The sequence below is a fragment of the Gekko japonicus genome, unplaced genomic scaffold, assembly GCF_001447785.1.
Source record: "Gekko japonicus isolate JY-2015 unplaced genomic scaffold, Gekko_japonicus_V1.1 scaffold2175, whole genome shotgun sequence".
Taxonomy (NCBI): Eukaryota; Metazoa; Chordata; class Lepidosauria; order Squamata; family Gekkonidae; genus Gekko; species Gekko japonicus.
The window spans coordinates 259262-284183 of NW_015160898.1; the positions used below are offsets into that span (position 1 = coordinate 259262).

The 24922-nt window shown below is 41.4% G+C and overlaps 1 protein-coding gene across 1 annotated transcript in view; it reads right to left on the minus strand.

The window, feature by feature from the left end:
• The window catches only part of LOC107120989 (ryanodine receptor 2), a gene marked incomplete at its 5' end in the record, with an annotated part of 142120 nt that overhangs the window by 96103 nt on the left and 21095 nt on the right, over nucleotides 1–24922 (minus strand). The window contains 9 exons of the mRNA XM_015423787.1: nucleotides 5214–5348; nucleotides 10807–10866; nucleotides 11630–11800; nucleotides 13146–13238; nucleotides 17011–17098; nucleotides 17590–17830; nucleotides 18277–18597; nucleotides 21214–21344; nucleotides 23437–23518. Coding sequence (XP_015279273.1) covers nucleotides 5214–5348; nucleotides 10807–10866; nucleotides 11630–11800; nucleotides 13146–13238; nucleotides 17011–17098; nucleotides 17590–17830; nucleotides 18277–18597; nucleotides 21214–21344; nucleotides 23437–23518 — 1322 coding nt within the window. The remainder of the gene's footprint in view (nucleotides 1–5213; nucleotides 5349–10806; nucleotides 10867–11629; nucleotides 11801–13145; nucleotides 13239–17010; nucleotides 17099–17589; nucleotides 17831–18276; nucleotides 18598–21213; nucleotides 21345–23436; nucleotides 23519–24922) is intronic.

Here is a 24922-nt window from a genome sequence, read left to right on the forward strand (position 1 = left end):
GAATGAGATAGACACTAAATTAAGCAGCGATCTCAATGAGAAAAGAAGAAAAAGCACAAGAGAAACAGGAGAAATTTACAAGGATTTGACTTCTTCTCTGCGTGTGTGCTTAGAAAGTGTCATCTTAAATTCTGCTGAGAAAAAGGAGCTGGAGGTACCCTTCATAATCAAGAAACCTTTGAGAAGCCACTGGACCCTGAGACCAGAGCGAAAGAGGCTTAAGACTAGCGCTTCTATTCCTTTGAATGGAAGAAGATTGGGCTGCAGTGAACGTCTAAGAAGATATCAAGAATTTAGAGAGTTTTAGTATAGATGTAAAGGCAGAAGGACTTTGCAAATTGCCTTTATGAAACGAGCTGGAGGAGATGTTCAGGAAATCTTCTCATAACAAGTAACAATCTAACATATAAGCTTAGAAAGACAGGATCTCACAAAGTATATTGTTTATTAACAGCCTTTTCTTTTACTAACAGCATTTTAACAGGGAATGATCTCCTAACCTTGGGTTTTTAGCTTAGTGTGGGTTATCTTTTCTTTCTCCCTAAAATTGTAGTCCCCTACCCCCTTTTTTTCTTGGTAGTTTATGTCGTATTATAAAAAAAAATAAAAAAATCCCCCCTGGGGGCTTAACAAAAATAGTAGGATTACTGCAGAATTGGCAAAGTCCTTAATTGATCACGCAAGGAGAAAGTGAAGTCTCCTTTGCGTACTGCCAGAACAAGATTTGATATTATGCCTGAAACATGCAGTAGATATTTATCAAATATATTTATGAAATATGCATGATTTCAAGAAAAAAATCTTAGTCTCACAGCCTAAACAAATTCAGAGATTATCCACATTGGCATCCCTGTATTAATGCTTGTACCCACAAGCCATACTAGGGATGTGCATTCAGAATTTTTCAGATTTGGATTTCAGGAAAGGTTTCACAGTAGTAATCCAGATTATTCAGGTCTTAATACCATTTCAGAATTTGGATTTGGGTTTCTTTTGGAATTCCAAAATTTTTAGCTCACTTATTCCCTACGAGAGACTCTTTCTAGGGGACTGGTTAATTTTCAAGCAACTAATACAAAAATTTTAGAGAACCTAGTCGTTCCTGTCCACTAAAGATTCCCAAAGTTTCAGGAAAATCAGATCATGGGGTCTAATTCTACAGGCCCTACCTGTCTCCATTGTTTCCTATGGGAAAGGAAAACATTATATGTTTTCCACAGGGCAGAGAAGCCAATAGCCAAACACACAAGAGCAACCACTGGTCAAAAGCCTCCAAATGCAAACAGAACCAACATGTCCAACAGAACCAATGTCAAACCCAAGAATCAAAGGCTAACCAATTTAAACAAGGAATACAGTTGCAAGCCCAACCAAGCCTGTAAATTTGAAGAAAAACAGGTCTGCACACCTTAAAATACAGGCCCTGAATATTCTTGATCACATCCAGCATTTTTCAGGACCCAACTATCCATGGCCACCCTTTCTCTCCCTCTCCCCGCTGGACTGCAAACAGGACCCTGGGTGTGTCTGGGCTCTGGCTTCTTTAAAATGTCATTTGACAATTAAACAGTTGCCATCATTACCCTGAAGTCTTTAGGCAACTGCCAAATGTGAAGTTGAACTTCATGTCATTCCCTCCCTATCCTGTAGAGAGGGGAAGGAATCAAAAGGAAGCAGTTTGGCATCAGTGGCCTTTGCTGGATCAGCTGCAGAAAAATCTTTTCTCACTGAATACAATGGTTTATCCTTTGAAAGAAAAGACTAGGGGTGTGCATTCAGTATAAACCAAACTGAAAAAATACCCCAGAAATGCTTTATTGGTTTATTTCATGTATTTATTCAACCAAAATCAGATTAGACAATTTGATTCAGCTACTGATATAGCTGGCCCGAATAAAAGCTGAAATTATTATTAACAAGTGCACCTGCAAACACCAATTTGTAAACTTGACAATTTTGCTCTCTTGAAATTCTTCCTTGGAGTTTGCATTAGTTGAGAGCTTGGCACTGTTCCTCACGGGTTTTTGACGCTTTGATGCTCCTCTGAGGAGTAAAGTGCTTTTGATGATTAATGATAAGGTAAGCTGCTTTTTTTAGGTATTATATTGATGCATATTGGGGGGGGGGGTTGCTTTAAATTTAAATCTTATGAATTCCATTCGCTCCAATATAGAATCATCAAAGGAAGACTGCATGAACTATACTCTCTGATGAAGATATGAAATGCCTGAGACTATCTGGGATCTGTGTTAGTAGTAGTTCAATGTAAAGAGTTTAAGGATTGCCACACCCATGTGGTTATACTGTGGAGTTCTAAGCCTTGCCAAGCTCATTTCAGCATTTAGTGGATGTTCCATGGCTTTTGAAAATATTGGTCCAGTTCAAGGTCTATAGTAAAGTGCTTTTGATGATTAATGATAAGGTAAGCTGCTTTTTTTAGGTATTATATTGATGCATATTGGGGGGGGGGTTGCTTTAAAATTAAATCTTATGAATGCCATTCGCTCCAATATAGAATCATCAAAGGAAGACTGTATGAACTATACTCTCTGATGAAGATATGAAATGCCTGAGACTATCTGGGATCTGTGTTAGTAGTAGTTCAATGTAAAGAGTTTAAGGATTGCCACACCCATGTGGTTATACTGTGGAGTTCTAAGCCTTGCCAAGCTCATTTCAGCATTTAGTGGATGTTCCATGGCTTTTGAAAATATTGATCTGGTTCAAAGTTTATATCTTTATTGATACCATTGTTTAAAAAGGACCGTTTTTCACTTCAGTGACTTTGTAAATACACACTCCAGTCTTGTTATTCATGAACCTTCTATCTTGTGATTGGTTTATGTTATTGTATTTTTTGTCATTGTGTATGTATGAAACAATAGAAAATTGGATATTAGGACACTTATGAACATTTCATAATACAAACCCAAAAAATACTTAGATTTGTTATTTGAATATTCACTGTTAAAAAAAGCATACAGCATTTAGCTTAGGCTATTAGATTAGATTCTCGTTTCTGTATTCCTTTTCTATTAACCTTACAGAAAAAGAACAACTCACGTGGACCTTCTTTATTACAATGCATGGATATGAATGTGCAAAGAAGTTCAATACTGTATTATTGCTCAAACTTGAATACTAGAGGAAAATATATTTGCTATGGTTTTTAAAGAGTGCCAAAACAACTCTAAATTGTTTGACTGAATATGTTCTGTGATCATTTACTAAAGACAGATGCTATAGAAAGATTGTCCCTTAAGTATGTAATAAGAAACTGGACCTTCAAAGAAGTTTCCACAATTTCTACAAAAATCAGTGTCAGGAGGGGACTCTCCCCAACCCCGTCCTGACCGACAGACAAGAGAGACAGGAGTGGGACATCAGGCCCAAGCCCGAGGAGATAGAGGCCAGTGGGGAGTCGCCCACCCCCTCCAAGCAACACACCCAGGGATACCCACCTTCCATTGCCAGGGCGCCAGAGAGCCCCTGCAGGGATTCCCAGAGGGGACAGGAATCCTTTCACAATGGCCAGCCAGAGGAACCCTGACTGCCAAGGGAGGACACGGGGGAGGAGGAGGGCACCTGCCCACTCAATGATGGCTGGATTGCGAGGTGGAAGGCTGGGGAAGATGCCCCTGGGGCCCAGCTGGGGCCAACCTCTGCCGCATGGCACAGCTGCTTTAAGGCCAGGGGAGGCGGGGTGGGCCAGGTGGAGGAGGAAGAATAAAAAGAAAAAAGTCGCCAACCTGTGAGGACATACCTGGTCTCTATGCAGAAGGATGCGGGGACAGAGCTAGAGGTCCACTCGGCCGAACCCACTTGAACACTCCTAAATAGAGACCAGGGAGCTGCGAGAAGGGGAGTGAAGCAATTTCCCAGTGTGGCATTCTGAGGCCCATCTAACTTGGATACTCTCCCTCCGACCCTGGACCCACCACACCTCCCGGAGTCGACTCCAACTCAGCAGGTACTGACAATCAGTTTGAGGATTGTCAAGATATTGCCGTTTAAGAACTGTAAGTGTTTGCTGAAGCTAGGCAGTTAATGTGTTTTAGCTGAAAGAACATAGCATAGCAGCATGGTTAGCCTAACACCTGTTACTAATTACCAGTTAGGGTAATCTAAAGCAACTGGTAAATGTCAAGAGTCACAATGACTCAGGAAGATCTTGACAGAAGGCCATCTAAACTTGCCACGTGCTAACCCTAAATTGGCCAGTAATTGAATGACAGCTTGACTGCTATTTAGTGGGAGGTGAGGCAAGGCTAGGAAGAACACTGGCTCGGTCCAGAGAGAGAGCCAAGGTAACCACGCTGTGTTGCTCATGTATTGCTGGAAGAAGACACCGGGATGCTTGAAGGAGGCTTTCCAAGCACCTTTCCAGGAGGCTCATTGGATCAGATGGATGGTATCTTGGTGATAAGGCCGTTAATGCCGGAAAGAGGGCTGCTACTCCCTGGCTCCAGCCCAGCTTCTTCAACTAAGCTGCTTTGAGCGTTTGCTCAGGATAAGTAATCTAGGATAGTTAGCTAGGTTTCTGTTTTTTTATGTTGTACCTCGTCCACTTGTTTTTCCCTTACTTGTTTGCTTTTATTCCTCTATCTTTTTGTAATAAAAGTATTATTCTTTTAATTGGAATGAGTCACTGACCTATGAGTTTGGCTACTGGTATCTATTAGGCTAAGGGAGTTTTAAACAAACATCCCTCCCTCTCTCTTACTGTGTGCTGGTTGAAACGACCCTGAACAAGGAAAACATCCCTGTAGTCTCTGGGGCAGCCCCGTTTGAGGGCAATAATACAGAGGCGGAAGGGCAGGGTCATGACAATGATACAGTGCTAAGATATTCAGTTGCTTCAGTAGCTCTCTATAGGTACAAACCCAGACATTTTCACTTTCTTCCCACTGAAAGAACAGTCCTAGTATGTGATTGCTCACGGTGTAAGCTAAATAGCAACACAAATGTTAACAATTTAAATGCTCCCCCACACGTTATTTTGTTATGAGAGGAACAGAGGAAATTGTCTCTATAGAGGAAGAGGGAATTTTCAATCATCCACATCTTCTGTAAAGTAATAGAAAAAATGCTTTGAGCCATTTTAGAACTGTATTTTGAAACTTCTTTTACAATGAAAAATATTAATTCTTTGGGTGAGTGGATGGATGTGACAATACATTAAAACATTTTAAAATATTGAAACTGTACCTCACCTGCTCCAGATGAAAAAGTACATTGGCTATATCCAGAACCCGTTCCACTGTTTTCTCTGGATCTGAGGTAACTTCAGTCCTGTTCGGTAAATCTTTGTAAAGAGCCATCTGCCACCTAATGGCAGGATCTTCAAGCTGCAGGAACAACAGATTTTACAAAAAAATAAGTGAAGCATTAGAATTTAAGAATCAAACTGCTAGAAGCATTGTCAACCATACGTCTACACATAACTAGACAATGATCAGTGTAACCCACCTACCCAGGCTGTAGCCCATAAAAATCTTACTCAAACGTTTCCACCAGGCTGACTAGTGTATGAGACATTACACAGCAAGATATAGCCCATAGAAATTTCACTGCCTACGGTACTTATTCTACAACAACAGAGTATCTGATTCCATTTCTTTATCTTTAAACACCCACATCAGCAATTAGTAAAGTTCATTTAAAAGCAACAGTGTGAGGGAATATTTGCATTAAATACTGGACTAGTAACTTGCTGTTTATTTGCTGTACTCTTACATGCACTAAAATTCAAACATTAGCAAGCAAACCAATATCCACTAAAAATACAGAAATCTAAAGATGTGTTCTATTGGCATAACTGCTCTTCCCCTAGTGGAACGGTATACTTTCATGGGTGGATGAGCATTACTCTAAGAAAACTTCACTATATACAATAATTTTTAGAATTTTACATTCATTTTACTGTCATTTATTTATATTCGTCTTAAATTATGTTAGCTGTTATATGGTATTTAACTTATTTAAATCATGTTATTCTATACTGTTGTTAGCTGTCTCAAGACTTTGAGAGACAGGATATAAATTTGAAAAATAAATAAAAAAAATAACGTTGGCCCCGTTCACATGGAGCATTTGCCGTGCTAAAGATATGGATGATAGGCAGATTTTCCGGGCACGATCGCACTGCAACCTCTGGGAAGCGTAGTGCATCCGTGGCTAACCCGTGGCTTCTTGCCGAAGATGCAGAGTAAAAAACTACCACATAAGATGTACTGGTTTCCGGAAAATGTGGGGCAAGGGCAAGTGTCTGATCATGTTTCCGCTGGAATCCCTTGGCATCCGGCGCCCGCCCATGTCCCGTCGCAAACCGGATGTTTTTCTTTTTTTAAGTCTCCACAGGATGTGCACAAACGCCCACCAGCACATGCGCACACTGTGGTGAGGGGGAAAAATTCCCGTTTGCCAGGGAAGTGGCACCTAGCAATTGCCAGTGTGATTGCACCGCGCAGCTTATTTGCTGTGCCGCAGGATAGCTGTGTGATCGGCACCTAACGGCATACCCACAGGACCCCCACGGGACATGTGATCGGGCTGCTGCGCGTTACTTTGCTCCTGGGCAAACAGCCACGCTTCCCCCTCTCATTTTCCAGCTCGTGTGACCGGGGCCGTTCTTCTGTTAGTGCAAGGCATGGCAAGGCACAAAAATAACTGCTCTGAGTTAGGCCTCAGTTCCTGCGACAGGAGGAAACAAATATATCAGTAGCTCCCCAAGCTCACTAGGGACCAACTGAGCCAGCCTCCACTGGGGTTGTCAATCTTCAGGTGATGGCATTACATCCCTCCTGAGCTCCCTCTCCAGATTCCACCCTCCCAGGCTCTGCCACAAGTTGGCTTGTCGTCTGCTTCCTTGATGTTCCTTGGCCTTCCCCCTTCTTCCTATCATCTCTCTAACCAGATTTATTCCATCTGTCCAAATACAAATGCTGATGTAATAGTGCTGGTAAATCAAGTTGCCTGGATTTTCCCATCACTGACTGGGCATTTTCTGTCCCTCACATTTTCTTTTCTCGGCAAGCCTTTGGGGCTGGAGTTCTTTTTTTTTCACCTTTGCCCTTTATATCAAGCTCTGAACCAGCTGCTTTCAACACAAAAAATGTCTCACTGAACTATCATACATATACATAGGCCAAGGACAGATTGGCAGTTTGAAGTGCGAGGGAGTTGTGGCAAAAAGATCCAGCACAAACTGTTCCGGGTTTTCCCAGTCACACTGCACCAATTGATGCAGGAGTATACTCGGGAGGAGGTGCAAGGGAGCATTCGCACTGTTGGCCCACCCTTGGCAGAGCCGTGGCTGTAAGGCACAGCTCTCTTTTTGGTAATCCAGCGATATGCATTTATGCGCATATGCGCATAAATGCACAAGCAAATTGCAGCTTTCGGCGTTCACACTTTGTTGGTGCGGGATGAACGTGGAATGACCGCGCTCTCCAGGGTTTGCTACCACTTTCACCAGGTACTTTTTAAACTCGGGAGGCAAGCGCTACAAGATGGGCTGAGTACGGCTAGGGAACCCCTGACAGATGTGGCTGTGTGAATGGCCCCTTTAATCCGTTTGTAAAACGTTTCTGGCACGTGCCTATCTCAGGGCAAACTGCCAGTCTGAACTCAGCCACAGATGGCAAAAATGTACACAAAGACACACATGCACGCACACACACTTCTTGCTGTGGATAAGTCATTCCAGCTGTCTAACCCAATGTAGGGATAAATGTTAATTCACTTCCACTTTGAAATCAAAGGCAATCTTACACTAAAATGCAACAGCCTCAGTTGATCTGATATGGACAAGGCAATTGGTACCAGGAAGCTACTTACAAATAATTCAGCTCATTTACAGTGAGCACTTTCATGCATTTTGCCTACCAGATATGGCTGCTAACTGTATCCTATATATGCAAATGAACATATTCTCAAGAGCTACACAGAGTTTCACTGTAAGGTTAAAGAAAGTGTTGCAACATTTTAAAGCTTTGAGCTGGAACAGCTTTATCATTCACTTAGTTATTTAACCTACAAAGCCTCTGATGTCCTTAACTTCTTAACTGGATTATGGAGAAAGCAAGAGAGTACCAGAAAAACATCTACTTGTGCACGTCTACTTCTGCTTCATTGACTATGCTAAAGCCTTTGATTGTGTGGATCACAACAAACTATGGCAGGTCCTTAAAGAGATGGGAGTACCAGACCACCTCACATGTCTCTTGAGAAACCTGTATAAGGGTCAAGAAGCAACAGTTAGAACCGGATATGGAACAACTGATTGGTTTAGCATAGGAAAAGGAGTACGACAAGGATGTATATTGTCACCTTGCTTATTTAATATATATGCAGAGTACATCATGCAAAATGCTGGCCTGGATGAATCACAAGCCAGAATTCACTCCTTGGCAAATAGAAGGGGAAGTCGTGGAAGTAGTGACAGACTTCACGTTCCTGGGATCCCAGATCACCGCAGACTGTGACAGCAGCCATGAAATTAAAAGATTTCCTTGGGAGGAAAGTGATGGCGAACCTAAACAGCATGATAAAAAGTAGAGACATCACCCTGCCAACAAAAGTCCGCATGGTCAAAGCAATGGTATTCCCAGTAGTCATGTATGGCTGTGAGAGTTGGACTATAAGGAAGGCCGAGCGCCGAAGAATAGATTCTTTTGAACTATGGTGCTGGAGGAGACTCTTGAGAGTCCCTTGGACTGCAAGAAGAACAAATCAGTCAATCCTCAAAGAAATCAACCCTGACTGTTCCCTGGAAGGCCAGATAATGAAACTGAAGCTCAAGTACTTTGGCCACCAAATGAGAAGGGAGCACTCACTGGAGAAGACCCTGATGCTGGGAAAGACTGAAGGTCAAAGAAGACGGGGACGGCAAAGGATGAGATGGTTAGACAGTGTCATAGATGCAATGAACATGAAATTGAGAAAACTTCAGAGGACGGCGGAAGACAGGAAGGCCTGGTGTGATCTGGTCCATGGGGTCGCATATGTTTTTATATATTAAAAGACATATTAAAATATATTAATATAGATTACTAAGTATGGGCCCCATGTCCCCATCCCCCAGAAATTATAAGAAGTCTATGTCCTTGGTTCATACATGGTTTGGTGTTATATGAGTGACTCTTAGTCTCCTTCTTTCCATTTCCATGGTCTGATTCTGTCCTTCACTTTTGATTCATACTAAACTATATATGCTGGTTCTGATATAATGGCAAACTATGATTGGTCAGAAATGACAAAGTCCAGGATAGCACTGGAGTATATGAAGAGAGAACAAAGAAAGTGTCAAAGTGAAGACAGAGTGTCAAAGATTAGGGATTACATGTAATCTAGCCCAATGTGAACAGTATGAAAAGGAAGGGTAAACTGCCTGATAATGTTTTGAAAATCCCCAGAGCCCTCAAATGGACAGGTGTGCATGAAGTTCAGTCTCACAAATCAAGAATCCTTGTATATAACTTTCCATAAGGCCAAAGGGTTAAGAGCCAGGAACAAAACTTTGTTGAAAGATCAGAGCAAAGGGCTTAGAAGCCAAGGTCAAATTATGGCCAGAAAATGAGATATTTCCTCCCACTCCCTCCATCAACCAGGACAGGAAAAGATCTAATTTTACAAGGCAAAAGAAACTAACAGTTAACGAGCATTCACAAAGACAATTCTTTCAATTGGTTCAAAGGCCTGGATTCTTCACAGCACAAGTACAGCTATATTCAATACTGGGCAGCTTTTCAGACCTCCTGTTGAAGTCTTCTGGAAATAGGGCTCCTGTAGGTTAGTAGAATCCCCCAAGAACATAATGGGGACCAAAGTGGGAGGTAGGAACCAGTGAAAATTGCCCTTTCTTCTCTTCTTCTAGCAGGAAAGCCTTCCATGAGTGGAACAGAAGTATAGGATCCAAGCAAAGCATACAACGAAAATATAAGCACAGGGTCCTGTGATAAGTGAAATATGGCATACATTAAGGTTCCAAGAATTAGAAGAGAAGAAGAAGAGAGAGGCTTACAAACTCCTTTCCCTTCCCCTCCCCACAACAGACACCCTGTGAGGGGTGGGGCTGAGAGAGCTCTTTCCAGAACTGTCCTTGAGAGAACAGCTCTGACTGAACTATGGCTTGCCCAAGGTCATCCAGCAGCTGTAAGTGGAGGAGTGGGAAATCAAACCCGGTTTTCCCAGATTAGATTCCACACATGATATGATTCAGTAGCGGCAGGCAACTAAATAGGTAAAGGTAAAGGTTCCCTTGCTCGAAAGCCAGTCGAATCCGACTCTAGGGTTGCAGTGCTCATCTCCGTTTCAAAGCCGAAGAGCCAGAGCTGTCCGAAGACACTTCTGTGGTCATGTGGCCGGCATGACTAAACACCAAGGCGCACGGAATGCTGTTCCGAAGTGGTACCTATCTATCTACTTGCAATTTCTTGCTTTTGAACTGCTAGGTTGGCAGGAGCTGGAACTAGAGATGGGAGCTCACTCCATCATGTGGCACCCGGGTCTCGAACTGCTGTACTGACCTTCCACAGCCTGCAGTTCAGCGTCTTAACCACTTGAGCCACCGCAGCTCAAATATGATTCAGTAGCAGCAGGCAACTAAATAGACATTCTTAAAAAGACATTCAAACTAGCAACAGGAAGAATAAACACAAGGCTGCTATTTCCTATGAGGCAAACGATAAGAAAAATTACAACATACAAAAAAGGCAGAGTACAGAGTGGATATCCTAAACACCAGAAGCAGGCTGAAGTTATTAAAAAGAAAATCAAAAGCAAACATAGAATGTATAAAATTACCTTGCCCTGTAAATGAAGGTTATTGCGAATAATATCTCGAACTTCATCCTCTGTGTCTTTCTGTCAAAAATATTCATAATATTAGACACAGTACATGCAGTTGTCTTGCCTGCATGTGCAGTTCAGAAATGAATAACATTCTTCAACAGATTTGTTGCATTAGTGCATAGGAATGGGCACGAACCAGAATATTCCGGGTTGGTTTAAGGTTTGGGGTGTACCCAAACCCAAACCTAAACTAGGCACTTACTTACCTGTTGCATGGGACCATTACAAGATAATCTTCCCACAGGCCCTTTTTAAAAGTGGCACAAACAAGAAACATATGTAACATCAAGGAGGTGGCTGATAGCCTTTGAGCACAAGGGGCTCTTAGAATATATGCTTGAGATCTGTGTATTATATGTTTATATAAATCCTCCTTACCTCTGTCCTCCCTTTCAAAAAGCAGTTCAGAAAGCTGCACCTGAAGTGTACCAACTCTTGCATGATTCCTTCACCTCACAAGAGTTCTGCCACCATTTTTTCTTTGTCTGTTGCCAGTGCAACCCAAATAGTGATTACATTTTCACAGAAGTAAGTAATCTTGTGAGAGTTCAGGAAACAGTACAAGGCATCCATAACCTCCTCCCTCCACTCCCCATGGCTGTTCTGAATGTTTAAAAAAAATCACAGGAGATTCATATAACAAACATTCTTTGTCACTCCTACCTAAGCCCTTAGAAAGAGAAATAAAGGGGTTTAACTAGACACATAAGAAGGAGCAGTGCAACCTCAGTTCTATGTCCACTGAGATACAGAAATATCTATGTACTTAACCTACCATACTTAATCTGTTTTTTGCCAATGAAATTAATTCTTGGTCACCAGGTGCACAAATATTTAGCCCAACAGGTAACAGTCTTTTCAATGCTGCCACAATAAGAGAGGTCTGTGTTGAATAGCGGTCACCTTTCCGCTTCATTTTTTTCCTTTCCTGATCAGAGACAGCTGCCTGCAATATGGAAGAAACAATCCTTGTTCAAATATCTGTAAAATAGGAAAAACAATCACCTATCTCACAGGGATGTTGAGTCAAACGATGGGAGAAATATACACAATTCAAAAAGTCAAGAGCATTTTGCACATTAAATGCTTTTCTCCAATAATTATGAGGCACAGGAGAATAAAGTTATTCTCTAAGCATGCTTTTCACCTTTATCTTCTTTATAAGACAATCTCCCTTCCATCTGATCCATCTAAACAAACTGTACTCTGTTCTACTACATAATTAGAGTTCAGTGGCACCTTTAAGATCAACAAAGGTTTATTCAAGGTATGAGCTTTCATGTGCAAAGCACACTTTTCCAGATACATTGGAATGGTGCTTAAGGTTCAAACTTATAGACAGGGAAATTAACATGTAACATGATGATGTTTAAGATGTGAAGTCCAAATTAACAAGCTAAGGTTATAAGGTCAACAGTTGTAAAGCAATAAATATGTCTGAATAGCAGATAAATATCCAAAGGTGTATTTTCTAATTGTGGGAAGCAAGCCGAGAATCTCCATTCTCTTCTCCCAAGTGTGAAGATGACTTAACAGCACTTTTTGAGGTGGATGCAGTGTCATGTCAGCAAAACATCCCAATATTCCTGGCAATGGGGGGCACGGAAGGATCTATAGCACACAATCAGTCTGCCGTCAGCCATTGCAGGGTGACAAAGGGGGAGGTGGGTCTTCCGGCACTGCAGCCACTTCCGCATCAAGATGCTAGCACCTCACGGGGGGGGGGGTTGGTCCTTGGTGACCACCTCGGTGTGGGTATCGGCCCTGAGACTGCTCCTGCTGGCCTACCCCCACTGAAGTGGTACCTATTTATCTACTTGCAATTTCTTGCTTTCGAACTGCTAGGTTGGCAGGAGCTGGAACTAGAGACAGGAGCTCACTCCGTCATGCGGCACCCGGGTCTCGAACTGCTGAACTACCAACCTTCCACAGCCTGCAGTTCAGCGTCTTAACCACTTGAGCCACCGCAGCTCCCAAGATATACAATGATATTAATGCTGTCTAGTACTAGCGTACTTTAACAGCATTTATAAAACTCTCACAGCAGAGAGGCACAAGAACTCTGAGTGCATAATCTTTTGACTGCTTGAGTTGTTAGGCATCCACTTAATAGCAAAGGCCACTTCTGATCAGGAGTCTATGCAAGTCAAAAAAACACCTACTGAAAATGTCCCCAGCAACTCTGAGAAAACAGTAAAGAAAGAGTTTGGAATTTAAAGAGTTATTAATCTGAAGATTTATTTTGCTGCCCACATAGTTTTTAGGTATATAACTCCTGTAAATATTAGTACCTTGGACATCTTGGACTTGGTGTCAGTAATAAGGAAAGACATGTTGTTAATTTCATTCTGCACAACAAAGTTCTGCTCTTCCCTTTTAAAATTCTGAAATGGTGCAAAACATTATGGTTAACAACATTGTTTAGGCAAACTAAAAAGTAGGTTAAATATGTGATGCATTATTTACACAACAAAAACTAGATTTATGACTATTCATATTTTTTATTAATCTGCATATACAGTCTTTCTGCGGACCTGTTTGGAATATATACAGTCCTGTATACATTGAATACTCAGTGTGCCAGCCTTGCTTTAGTTACCACAAGCTCACACAGTGGTATGTAACTTCTGATTGGGGTCAAAACCTGGCCTACCTTAGACAAAAGTAGTTACCATGGCTACCTCAGCAATGGTCTCCGTTGCTTTACTTCTATGGCAGGAAAATAAAGCACTAAAGAATAAGCCACTAAAGAATAACCTACTACCCTCTTAAACTAGGTTGCCCAGCCTCTATGGGTATCTTCTGGGCATGGAACAGCAGTCACTGGGGGTGTGGAGGGGAGAAAGTATTTGTGAATTTCCTGAATTGTGCAGGGGGTTAGACTAGATGATCCTGGAGGTCCCTTCCAACTCTATGTCTCTATGAAAGCTCTGTTTAGTTCCTACCACAGTAAAGCCTTCATTTTGTTGATCTCCATCTCCCCAACACCTCAGAGCAGAACCAGCTTCTTTCTTGTTTGTTTTGCATTTTGCCAGCACATTGGTTTCAGGCCACTACAATCCAATTCAGCAGAGGAAGCAGGACCACACCTAATTTAAGTATGCTAATAGAAGTAGAATAGTCACTCCTGAAGAGAAGACTTGTCTCACCCAGTGCCTGGCCATCATATTATTAATCAAGGATCCCAAGCATTAATCGGTATGCCTCTAGCTACCAGCGTAATCCACTGAATCACTGTTTCCATGACCTAACCATAGGACCTATGCCTATATATGATCTTCCTTTATTCCATTTCCCATTTTGAATTTACCTGTCCTAGTGTGCCTAGTGTGTCAAGAAGCGACAGTTAGAACCGGATATGGAACAAATGATTGATTTAGCATAGGAAAAGGAGTACGACAAGGATGTATATTGTCACCCTGCTTATTTAATTTATATGCAGAGTACATCATGCAAACTACCAGCCTGGATTAATCACAAAATGGAATTAAGACTGCCAGGAAAAACATCAATAACCTCAGATATGCAGACGTTACCACTCTAATAGCAGAAAGTGAAGAGGACCTAAAGAGCCTCTTGCTCAGAGTGAAAGAGGAGAGCGCAAAAGTTGGCTTGAAACTCAACATCAAAAAAACTAAGACCATGGCTTCCAGACTCATCACTCCTTGGCAAATAGAAGGGGAAATCATGGAAGCAGTGACAGACTTGTATCACCCTGCCAACAAAAGTCCATATAGTCAAAGCAATGGTATTCCCAGTAGTAATGTATGGCTGCAAGAGCTGGACCATTAGGAAGGCCGAGCACTGAAGAATAGATGGTTTTGAATTATGGTGCTGGAGAAAACTCTGGAGAGTCCCTTGGACTGCAAGGAGATCAAATCAGTCAATTCTAAAGGAAATAAACCCTGACTGTTCCCTGGAAGGCCAGATACTGAAGCTGAAGCTCAAATACTTTGGCCACCAAATGAGAAGGGAGCACTCACTGGAGAAGACCCTGATGCTCAAAGAAGAAGGGGATGGCAAAAGGATGAGATGGTTAGGCAGTGTTATCAATGCAACAAACATGAAATTAAGCAAACTCTGGGGGACAATGGAAGACATGAAGGCCTGGCGTGATGTGGTCCATGGGGTCATGAAGAGTCAGACTCAATTGTGTGACTGAACACCAACAACTAGTTGAATTGACCAAGATCCATTTCACTCATTAGGCCAGGACTGACTCTAAATACATTCCCTCTCCACCTGGAAGCTTTCTTTCTTTTACCTCTTTTGGAATTGTTCCCAGGATGCTGGACCAGCGCACCCTCCCCCTATTCTAGTCTGTCCTCAAATCTGTGCCTCCTTTCTGAAGTTTCTGCCATCTGTCCTATAACTGGGGACAGAATCCTTCTCCAAATACCACTCTGCATGCCAAAAACTACATTTGTCTTGTGGGCTGTTTAGCCTACATCAGCTGCAACCATATATGGATTTTGTTTCTTCCCCTGTTGGATTATTGGGTATCTGGATCTGTGGACCATATTTCAAGTGGAATTTACTGGACTGACTAGTTAGTAGGCTTTTAATATTGCGTATTGACATGGAATGCTTGATACTTTTTGATTTCTTGAAATTTACTAATTCATCACCCCAAATATTTGTATTATTCCACTTAGAAACTTTATTGTTGATTTCAATGCTAGCCGTACCTCAGTGTTCCTTCCAAGCTCATACTAGTGCCTTGCTGTTTAGTCAGAGAACTCCTACTACTGTTGTACAGGTGAGATTTGAGAGTTTATTTAAGCTAGATATAGAATCTAAACCATTAGCACTGTGCTTTTCTCACTTATGGGACCCAAAGCAGTTTACAACAGAAAAAAACAGGAACATTACATAAATCAATAAACAACAAAACAAATTACATCTTGGGCCAGTACTGGATTCATTTGCTGGCTTATATGAAGGCATGGGCTAAGAGTCAAAGGACCCCAATGTCACTTCTGGGTTTGGATCAGGAAGTGATGTCATCATGTCCCAGGAATATCCAAATGTCTGTTTTTTACCACAAAGATTTGAAAATTCCTAGAGCATCAATATGTCACTTCCTATTCCAAAACCAGCAGTGATGTCCCACCACCATCTCTACCCCATTTCCCCCCTGCTGCTTCACTGAGCAAGGGTAGGATATTGGGGACATCAGTGGGATGTTGCCTGCTGGAAGTAGGTGAGCTGCAACCTTTCAAGAGTTTTTGATTCTTTTCCTTCTGCTTGCTCCCAAGGGCTTGTGTCCCTAGCCAAATCCAGCTTTATAGGTACCTTGCCAAATACTTGTGTTGATACTGTAATGAACCTTGCTGTCGGGTTTTGCGTCACACTAGTGCTGTTTCATTCTCCATGTGTAGAATCTCAGATGTAAGTAAGGAAGAGAGGAGATCTTCTTTTCCTCTCCCAAACAACAGTTGTTTTCTTTTGAGTCAGCCTCTCTCAAACTCTATATTTCAGCTTGGTGGGCCCTACCAGCTTCTATCAGCTTGTACACACAGGAGCTTGTATGCTTAGCTCTGAACTTGATAGTACATGGAACTAAGTGGAGAGAGTTAGGCTTGAAGTGAGACTCTGGCCCCATCTGCATCTAGCATTTGCTCCGCTGTTGTACCAAACCCACGCTGGAACAGGAATGCCCCTCTCCACTGCATGCCATTTTCACTTTGATTAACTGTCAGATTTTATGGCAGTGTCCAGACTCCATGCCACTTTCATTTTGTTCGATCTCTCAGTTTTATGGAAGCTGTCTGCATATATTTATGGCTGTTCATGGGTGATTCTGCAGTCAGCATGGCATTCACCCAGGGTATTTGAATGTGGTTTTAAGCCGCCTCTTTTTCTGTTCCAGTGTGGGTTTCGTAAAACAGTGGAGCAAATGCTAGATGCAGATTGGGCCATAGAAAAAGGAAGGTGTCTTCCATCTGCACTGCACTGGATATTTTAGTGTGAATTTGTGCTTGAACTGGGAAGTGGGCCATATCACACTGATACTTGCCTATAGTGCATCTGTTCCTGCCTCATCCCCCCTCCCATCACAAGTTGCTGTTATACAAACAACCCTTTCCCCATCATTCACCCATCATAATAACAGGTAACTGATAGCTATGTTATAAAGAAAAACAGTGAACTTACATGGGATTTTGACCAGTAAATGAATACCTCAGCAACCATACGAAACAAGTCTTCAGCCTCAGGGTTGGGTTCTTTTAGCCACTTTGCTCTGAAATTACATAAATGAGATGCTTTACGTAGGCCCTGGTCACACGGAGCATTAGCCATGCTAAAGAGACGGAAGATAGGTGGATTTTCCACCACATCTGGGAAGCATAGAGCTCCCGTGGCTCAACTGAGGCTTCCCACCGAAGATGCGCGGCAAAAAACTAGTACCAAAAAAGTAGTACCTGCCAAAATTACATTTCTACTATCTGCATGCAGAATCGTTTTGCCCTACTCTAGATTGCCATGGCAGCTGAGCCTTTCTCTTATGATATGATAGCAGCCATGGCTCTCTAAGAAACTCAAAATATCCTATTTTGGTTAAGTATGAGGAAGAGAAATTGCTCCTTGTGCTACTCATTTCAGATACAGGGCGAGAGTCTGTACTTGTACAATCATTCTGGCAGAAAACTGATTATACCTTGTAAGCATGGGTAGCCGCTAAACATGATTCAATGTGCATTGAAGTTCTTTCCTGTCCAGCACTCTACATACCTGTTATAATCCACAAATCTGATCAGCAATGGGTAGAAGGCATAAAGATCCCTTGCTAGAGTAGTGAACTCATCTAGGATTAAGAGCTCTGCCTCAGACATGTCTCCTCTACCTTCTGCTCTCAAGTGTTCTTCATCAGATATAACCATTGCTGCTTTTTTCTTCAGTTTCTCCATCAGTGGCAGAAAATGGGTTTTCAACAGCTGGGGCTTCACTTTGCTGATGATTGGCTGAGAAAACACTATGTATGGAATCCATTAATATTATACATTACTAATTTGTGACGCTATCGTCAAAGCCATTCTTTTCCCACAAGTGTTAATAATTTCCCCACAAGAGTGCTTCCCACTCTTCACACACTCTTCTGCTACTAGAAGTTTCTGGTAATCATTGATGTGTATGTAAACCTATTGCACTCATTTTATCTCCACTCACATCCAGGATTCCAGCACTTCTTGCCACCTACCCCGCCCCCACTCCTTCTACTAAAAATATAACTAGAATACTGGAGCATCTATCTTTCTGGCCTTGTCCTATGCCATTGATTAAGCCAACTAAAATGTTGATGCTAAAATAATCTCTATTCTTATTTTTCAGTTTGTATATAAACAGAGCTCTCTTTCAGCTGAATACCCAAGCATTCAAAACAGAAATCATAGAAACCAAAGGATCAAGTAACATTTTTACCTGCTAATCTCTTCATCCAGGCTCCTTCATCAATGCCTAGGTTATTGTGTATGATTTTCAATATATTTCCCAGAAGGGTATTCATATGCTCTGAAGTCAAGGCTGTGCAGCACATTTCAGTCTTGTCAGGGTTGTTTTCTGGCCCATGTTCCCACCAATGTGACATGTAGCTACACAGCATGGGCAAAACTACTTCCATTACATGAGGCATTTGGGTATAGCGGATGCCAGATTCAGCTAATTCCACAATTTCTTCCATCAGTGTCTCCAGAGACGGAATGTTTGAGCAAAGCTCTTCTACACTGTTTGGTAAGCTGAGGCCTAGAAAGAATTATATTACCATTAACAACAACTTAATAGCAATAATGAACAAAGGCTTGCATTTATTTTGATTAGCTCTCTCTTACAATAAATATTTTGACATACCACTAGTGTAGTACCAAACTTTTGTGATATTTGATTATTTATATTCATTACTTCCTATGAGAAACCTGTCATTTTAAGGGATGCAAAAAGAAGAAGAAGAGATTGGATTTATACCCCGACCTTCACTACCCAAAGGTGTCTCAGAGCGGCTTACAAACTCCTTTCCCTTCCCCTCCCCACAACAGACACCCTGTGAGGTAGGTGGGGCTGAGAGAACTCTTGACAGAAACTGCTCTTTTTCAAGAACAGCTGTGCCAGAGTTATGGCTTGCCCAAGGTCATCCAGCCAGGTGCAAGTGGAGGAGTGGGGAATCAAACCCGGTTCTCCCAGATTAGAGTCCGCGCACTCAGGGGTCATTTTGTAGGAAAAGAGGTGCAGGAGCTCATTAGCATAACGCATTAGCATAACTTATTTGCATATGCCACATCTCCCGACATCACTGGAAGTGTGTCAGAAGGCAACACCCACCGCTCAGGCTCCACTGGACTGTTTTGGATTGCTAGCTATGGGGAGGGGGGAGGAACGTGCAGATCTGTCCTCGCAGAGGAAGGAGAGCTTGTACCTGAAGGGTAGGCCGGGGGGGCTCTGCAACTTACCTGGCTGCTTCTTGCTCCTTGTGGCCTGACTGAGGGTTGCTGGGAGCAGGGGGCTGGGCTTATTGCATGTGCCCGCCCCCTAGACTCCGCTCCTGTGCGCTCCCACAGGAAATGACCCCTGCACGCACTTAACCACTACACCAAACTGGCTCAATTGAAAAGGTCAATCAAGGCCCCTGCCACACGGCAGGGGGAAAAGCGGCAAAAAGCGTGGCTTTTAAAAGCCGCGCCAAAGTTGAAACGGCGCGGCGGGATCCCACGCCTTTTCTCCCCGGCACGATCAGATGCTGGGGAGAAAACACAGATCGGACGCCGAGCCAGCCGAACTGCCAGCCGGCGATCAGACTCCCGGTTTGCGGCGCAGCAGGGAGATGAACCACCTCGGTAGGTGGTTCCTACTTGCTCCGGATCATCGAGTGGATGGGCCAGTTCGGGGACGGAAGCACCACGCTTCCCAGATGTTGTGGTGTGATCGCGGCCATTTGCTCCGCCCCCGAACCATCCCGCTATTGGCCCAAATCCCCTCGTGTGAACGGGACCTAAAAAAACCAAAACCTTCCCAGTCTTTCATCTAAGTTTTTGCATGTTCACAGATATTGCTTTATTGGCTCTGTTACTCTCCCTTCATGCTTTTTTATGCTCATAAATTGGCATTGCTTGTATTCATTTGTTTTTCAACCTCACTGCTGAAAGTAGAGCCACATGCTGATACATGTTAAACTACCCTCTTTTAATTTCCCTATATACAATGTGTGGCTTTAAAAACAACTGCAGAACTAGAAGACTCTTTTTGTTAATTCTCTTGCTTTGCCACAATGCATATACTGCTAGACATTTAGAGAGTATTTTTAAAACATACTGTTCTACATAGATGGAACATAAATGCCTGGCTTTAAAAACAGAAGATTTAAAAGTTTTTAAAACACACTACTTTTCAGCCTACTGCTGCATGATGATGCATATAAAATCTGTATTTTTAGAAGTCCAGAAATCCCTTTACATTTTGTTTGTATTTTCAAAGTGCCTCAAAAAGTGCAAAAGTTTATGAAACTTGACTAGTGCTACATATCACTTATATTTCAGTTAACATAAAGTATACATTTATCATCATCATAATCAATATTAGGACACATCTTGGAAATACAACACTATGACACTTTCAATGAAAGCTATTTGGAAAATGAAAGAACCAAGATGAAATGAGATATTCTAAGCCTCGATGAATAATAAAGCCTCTGACAGACATTTATCATGAAATCTCACAACTATAAAGTTACCCACCCATGAGATCCAAAGCTGAGAATGGAAAATGAAAAAATAAAGAGCATTTATTACATTTTGTGATACAATTAGTCTGTAAATAACAACTGCATGAAAGCCTTAACCACGTCACCTATATGTAAGCCTTTTAATTTAACGGGAGAATCCTTGTCATCTTTTCTCAGCCCAATTTTGTCTACTTAAGAACTGACTCAAGGGGTGATTTCCCACAAGTGCTGCTCCGCACTCACTCCTCCCTTTTGCCCCATGGTACGTGTCAATTTCACACAAGCTGCTGCATGCCCACATTTTGCCCCGCAGCTTCGTGCGATTTCCCCCGCGTCTACTCAGTCCTCAAAAAACAGGATTGAGTAGATGTGGGGGTGGGGAAAATCGCACAAAGCTGTGAGGCAAAATGCAGCTGCGCAGCAGCTTGTGTGAAATTGACACGTACTATCGGGCCAAAGAGAAGAGTGAACGCAGAGCAGCGGGAAATCACCCTAAAACATCTTATGTCCTTGAAACTAAATTAATAGTAAATAGTAGCCAAGTACATTGAGGAGGAGCACACAACAAAAAGGACATATATACGTTTGAGAATATATACAAAAACATCATTTCCCAAGATATTTATGTATGGAGGCATTCAGTGTACCTGCTCTGTCTTTTGCAGACTTGGTGTTGTAAATAGAATAAGGGTTGTGCTTGTTCAGATGAGTTTCCAAAAATGCCACAGGAAAGGCACCAGCAAAAGCAGCTAAACATTCACCTAAAGCTGAACGCTGCCTGAAAATTTAAAAAGTCCTATCATTATTTATATACCATCTCTTGACTGAATACACTTAGAGCTACCTTAGAATAATCTTTTTTTCATTATTATTGTAAACGTCACATTTTTATTGGATTATTATAACTACTAACATAGTGACAGAAACCCTCACTGAATATAGATGGGAATAGAATAGTCTTGGACTATTGCATAAATATTAGACATGTAAAATATCTGCATACAATAAATAGATAATATGAACGGGGAATTACTAAAACAAAGAAAAAAACAGTATGTGCTATGGGATGATGTCACTTTCGGGTGATGTCTGGGGGTGCGAGACGTGCCTGGCAGAGGTCAACGCTGTATGGACTTATATTGTTGCTGCTATATTTATTGTTATTACTGTTGTTGGTTAATAATTTTAGAATTCCATCTTGTACTTTTATAGTTAAATAATTTTAGAGCACCGTAAACCAAATTTTAGTAAATTGTATTGTTGTATTTTTTATATTATTCTGTATTGTTTTAATGTTTTAACTTGGGCATTTTTGCCCCCTGTGAGCCGCCCTGAGCCTTCGGGGAGGACGGGGTATAAATTCAAAAAATAAAATAAATAAATAAATATATTTAATTATTTTTCTTACAATATCAAATAACAGATTCCAAAAGTCTACTCTGTATAATTTAAGCATTTCTACAGCTGCACTCATATATGCCAATTTTTATTTCCATATTTTATAAAGTAAAACCAGATTCTCCGCTACAATTTTTTCACCTCTTTTTGTTGTTCTATTGCTTCAGCCACTTGAAAATGAATGATGGCACCAGCTGGAATTGTCCTGTAGTAGCTAAGAGTGCCATTAACCAACTGAAGGTTGGTTGATATGATTGTTCCTAGAAAACACTGAGTGAGAATTTATCTTCTGGGCTAGAATATTGTAATGCACTTGACATGAAGAAACCTTGAAGTCTATTTGAAGACTTTGATGTTCAAAACATTTATGGACAGCAGTGAGCAGGAGCATAGAACACGCACACCAAGAAATCTCTATTTGTTCCTCATTTGTTTCTGAGCACAATTTACAGTGCTTAATCTATCTTTTAAAATATCCCTGACTCAATTTATATTGAAAGTACTTTCTCCTAATATGAATTCCCCATAGATTGTGATTTCTAGAGGCCTTGTTCAAACTTTGTCATGGGCTAGACCAGAGGTGTCAAATTCATTTCTTACAAGGGCTGGATCTGACATAAAAGTTACTTTGTTGGGACGGGCCACGTCTGCCATAAAATGTAATGCCAGGTACCAGAGATATAAACTTTGTAAACAACACGGGTAAACCTAATTAACAATATTTCTATTCAAATAACAAACAAAAGAAATTGATTCCTAGGAGTGAAAGAATTGATTTACTGGGGGATCCACAAAAAACCTAATAAATGTATTTAATCATATGCAAAACTAGATTTTTCCCAAGGGATACCATACCCACTCCCTAGCTATTTCCTTTAATTTCTTGGTAGCTTTGACCACACACACATCACTGTGTGTGCCTGTCTGCCCCCCCCCCTCAGCCTCCTGCCCTCCCTCTCTTGTGGGGCGGATAAGAGCCCTGGATGGGCCAGTTCTGGCCCCCAGGCTGCATGTTTTACACTCCTGGACTAGACTAATGGTAGCAATAAACCAAAACTTTCCCTGTATTGGCATCCTCTCTCAGGAGCTTCCTCTTCAAAGAGGACCAACAAGCTGACTTGGGTTTTACCTTTAAAAAATTAGATAGAACTAAATTCCAGCAGGCCTTTTGTGGGATATGAGCAAGAATAGGCATTTATGCCCCTGAATCTTCCATACTGGTTTTTCAGCTCTTCTCTCTCGTTGTCATTTCTGTAATGCATTGTTTGCAATTTTAATGGATAATGGTACTAGACTGTTTTTAACTACTGTTTTATATACTGTTTTTTATAATGTTGTTAGCTGTCCTGAGGGCTCCATAGAGCCCTGTTTGTCAGGATACAATTTAAAAAAATAACTCAATTGAAGCAAACGGTAAAATTCTTCAAACATTAGGTGTTTTAAGAATCCACTTTGAATGTTTTCCCCCTTACCGCTCCACATAGATACTCTTGCTGGTTCCCAAAGCATATAAACTGGCCAGTATTCTATAACAAGAGACCTGAACATCTTCCACTAAAAAACAGAAAGGAAAAATAAGAATGAATTTTATTGTATTGCATTTCAGTGCTCAGCAAAAAGTAGCTAAAATAATATAATCTAATTACAGTTTAATATTTTAACTATTAAAGTGTCATACATGTAAAAATGCAGACCAATCGTATTATGAGATAAAATTATATTCCTAATTCATTTAATGTTTGAGCCTAAAGCATTACACAGGTACTTATTAAAGTAAAATACATACCTGTTACTAGAACATACAGTGGAGAGAAATGGTGCTTTATTAGCTTTCTCTAGATGGTAACCCTCTGAGTAATAAAGTTTTACAACTTTCAGCTGTATAATAGTATTAAATTCTCATACGTTATATAAACAGTATATACCATTTTAGAGCTTTCTAACTTTAATTTATGGTTCTGGGTAATAATTTTTTACTCTGCTAAATGATTAAATAAGTCTTCCTTTCATAGAAGAGAACTTTAGGATTCAATTCAGTGTCAGGAAATTGATTTAAAGGGTTTTCAGTCTGAATACAGAACACATCCTATGTTATCACAGCATGAAGTTACATATAAGGCTGTCTCAAACAGATACATTCCAATAGTCCATCATGTATTTCTTTTTTTACTAAAACTGGTTATGGCTCTCTAAGCAGAGACATTTCCCAGTCCTCCTACTGAGAATCTTTTAACGATACCAGGCAAAGCACCCTAAAAGACTTAGTCTGGCCTACAGGTGGCTCAAGTGGTTAAGACGCTGAACTGCAGGCTGTGGAAGGTCAGTAGTTCAGCAGTTCAAGACCCGGGTGCCGCAAGACAGGGTAAGCTCCTGTCTCTAGTTCCAGCTCCTGCCAACCTAGCCGTTCGAAAGCAAGAAATTGCAAGTAGATAAATAGGGACCACTTTGGTGGGAAGGTAACAGCGTTCCGTGCACCTTGGTGTTTAGTCATGCCGGCCACATGACCACGGAAACGTCTTCGGACAGCGCTGGCTCTTCGGCTTTGAAACGGAGATGAGCACCGCAACCCTAGAGTCGGATTCGACTGGCTTTCGAGCAAGGGAACCTTTACCTTTACCTTTTTAGTTACCATCCTTATCTTTCAAGGCTGTATTCAAAATGAGGTAATTGGTTAATTACAAGAACCAGTATTGGTCACATGACTAGAAGGGAGGGAGGAATTAGGAGTGGTTGCTAACAGCCTCTGGAATGTTCCATCAAAGGGGACCTATGATTGGAGCATTTAAACCATCTGATCTCGTGAGACAAAAAGCTACAATTACGGTGCAGACCAGAGGGAAGCTATGGTAACTTTATGCTTTTACCATGCTAATACACTTTGATATGCTATGATACATCATGATGGATGGCTACATATAGAACACTTTAGGCTACAGCTTGGACTCTCATGCTACAAGA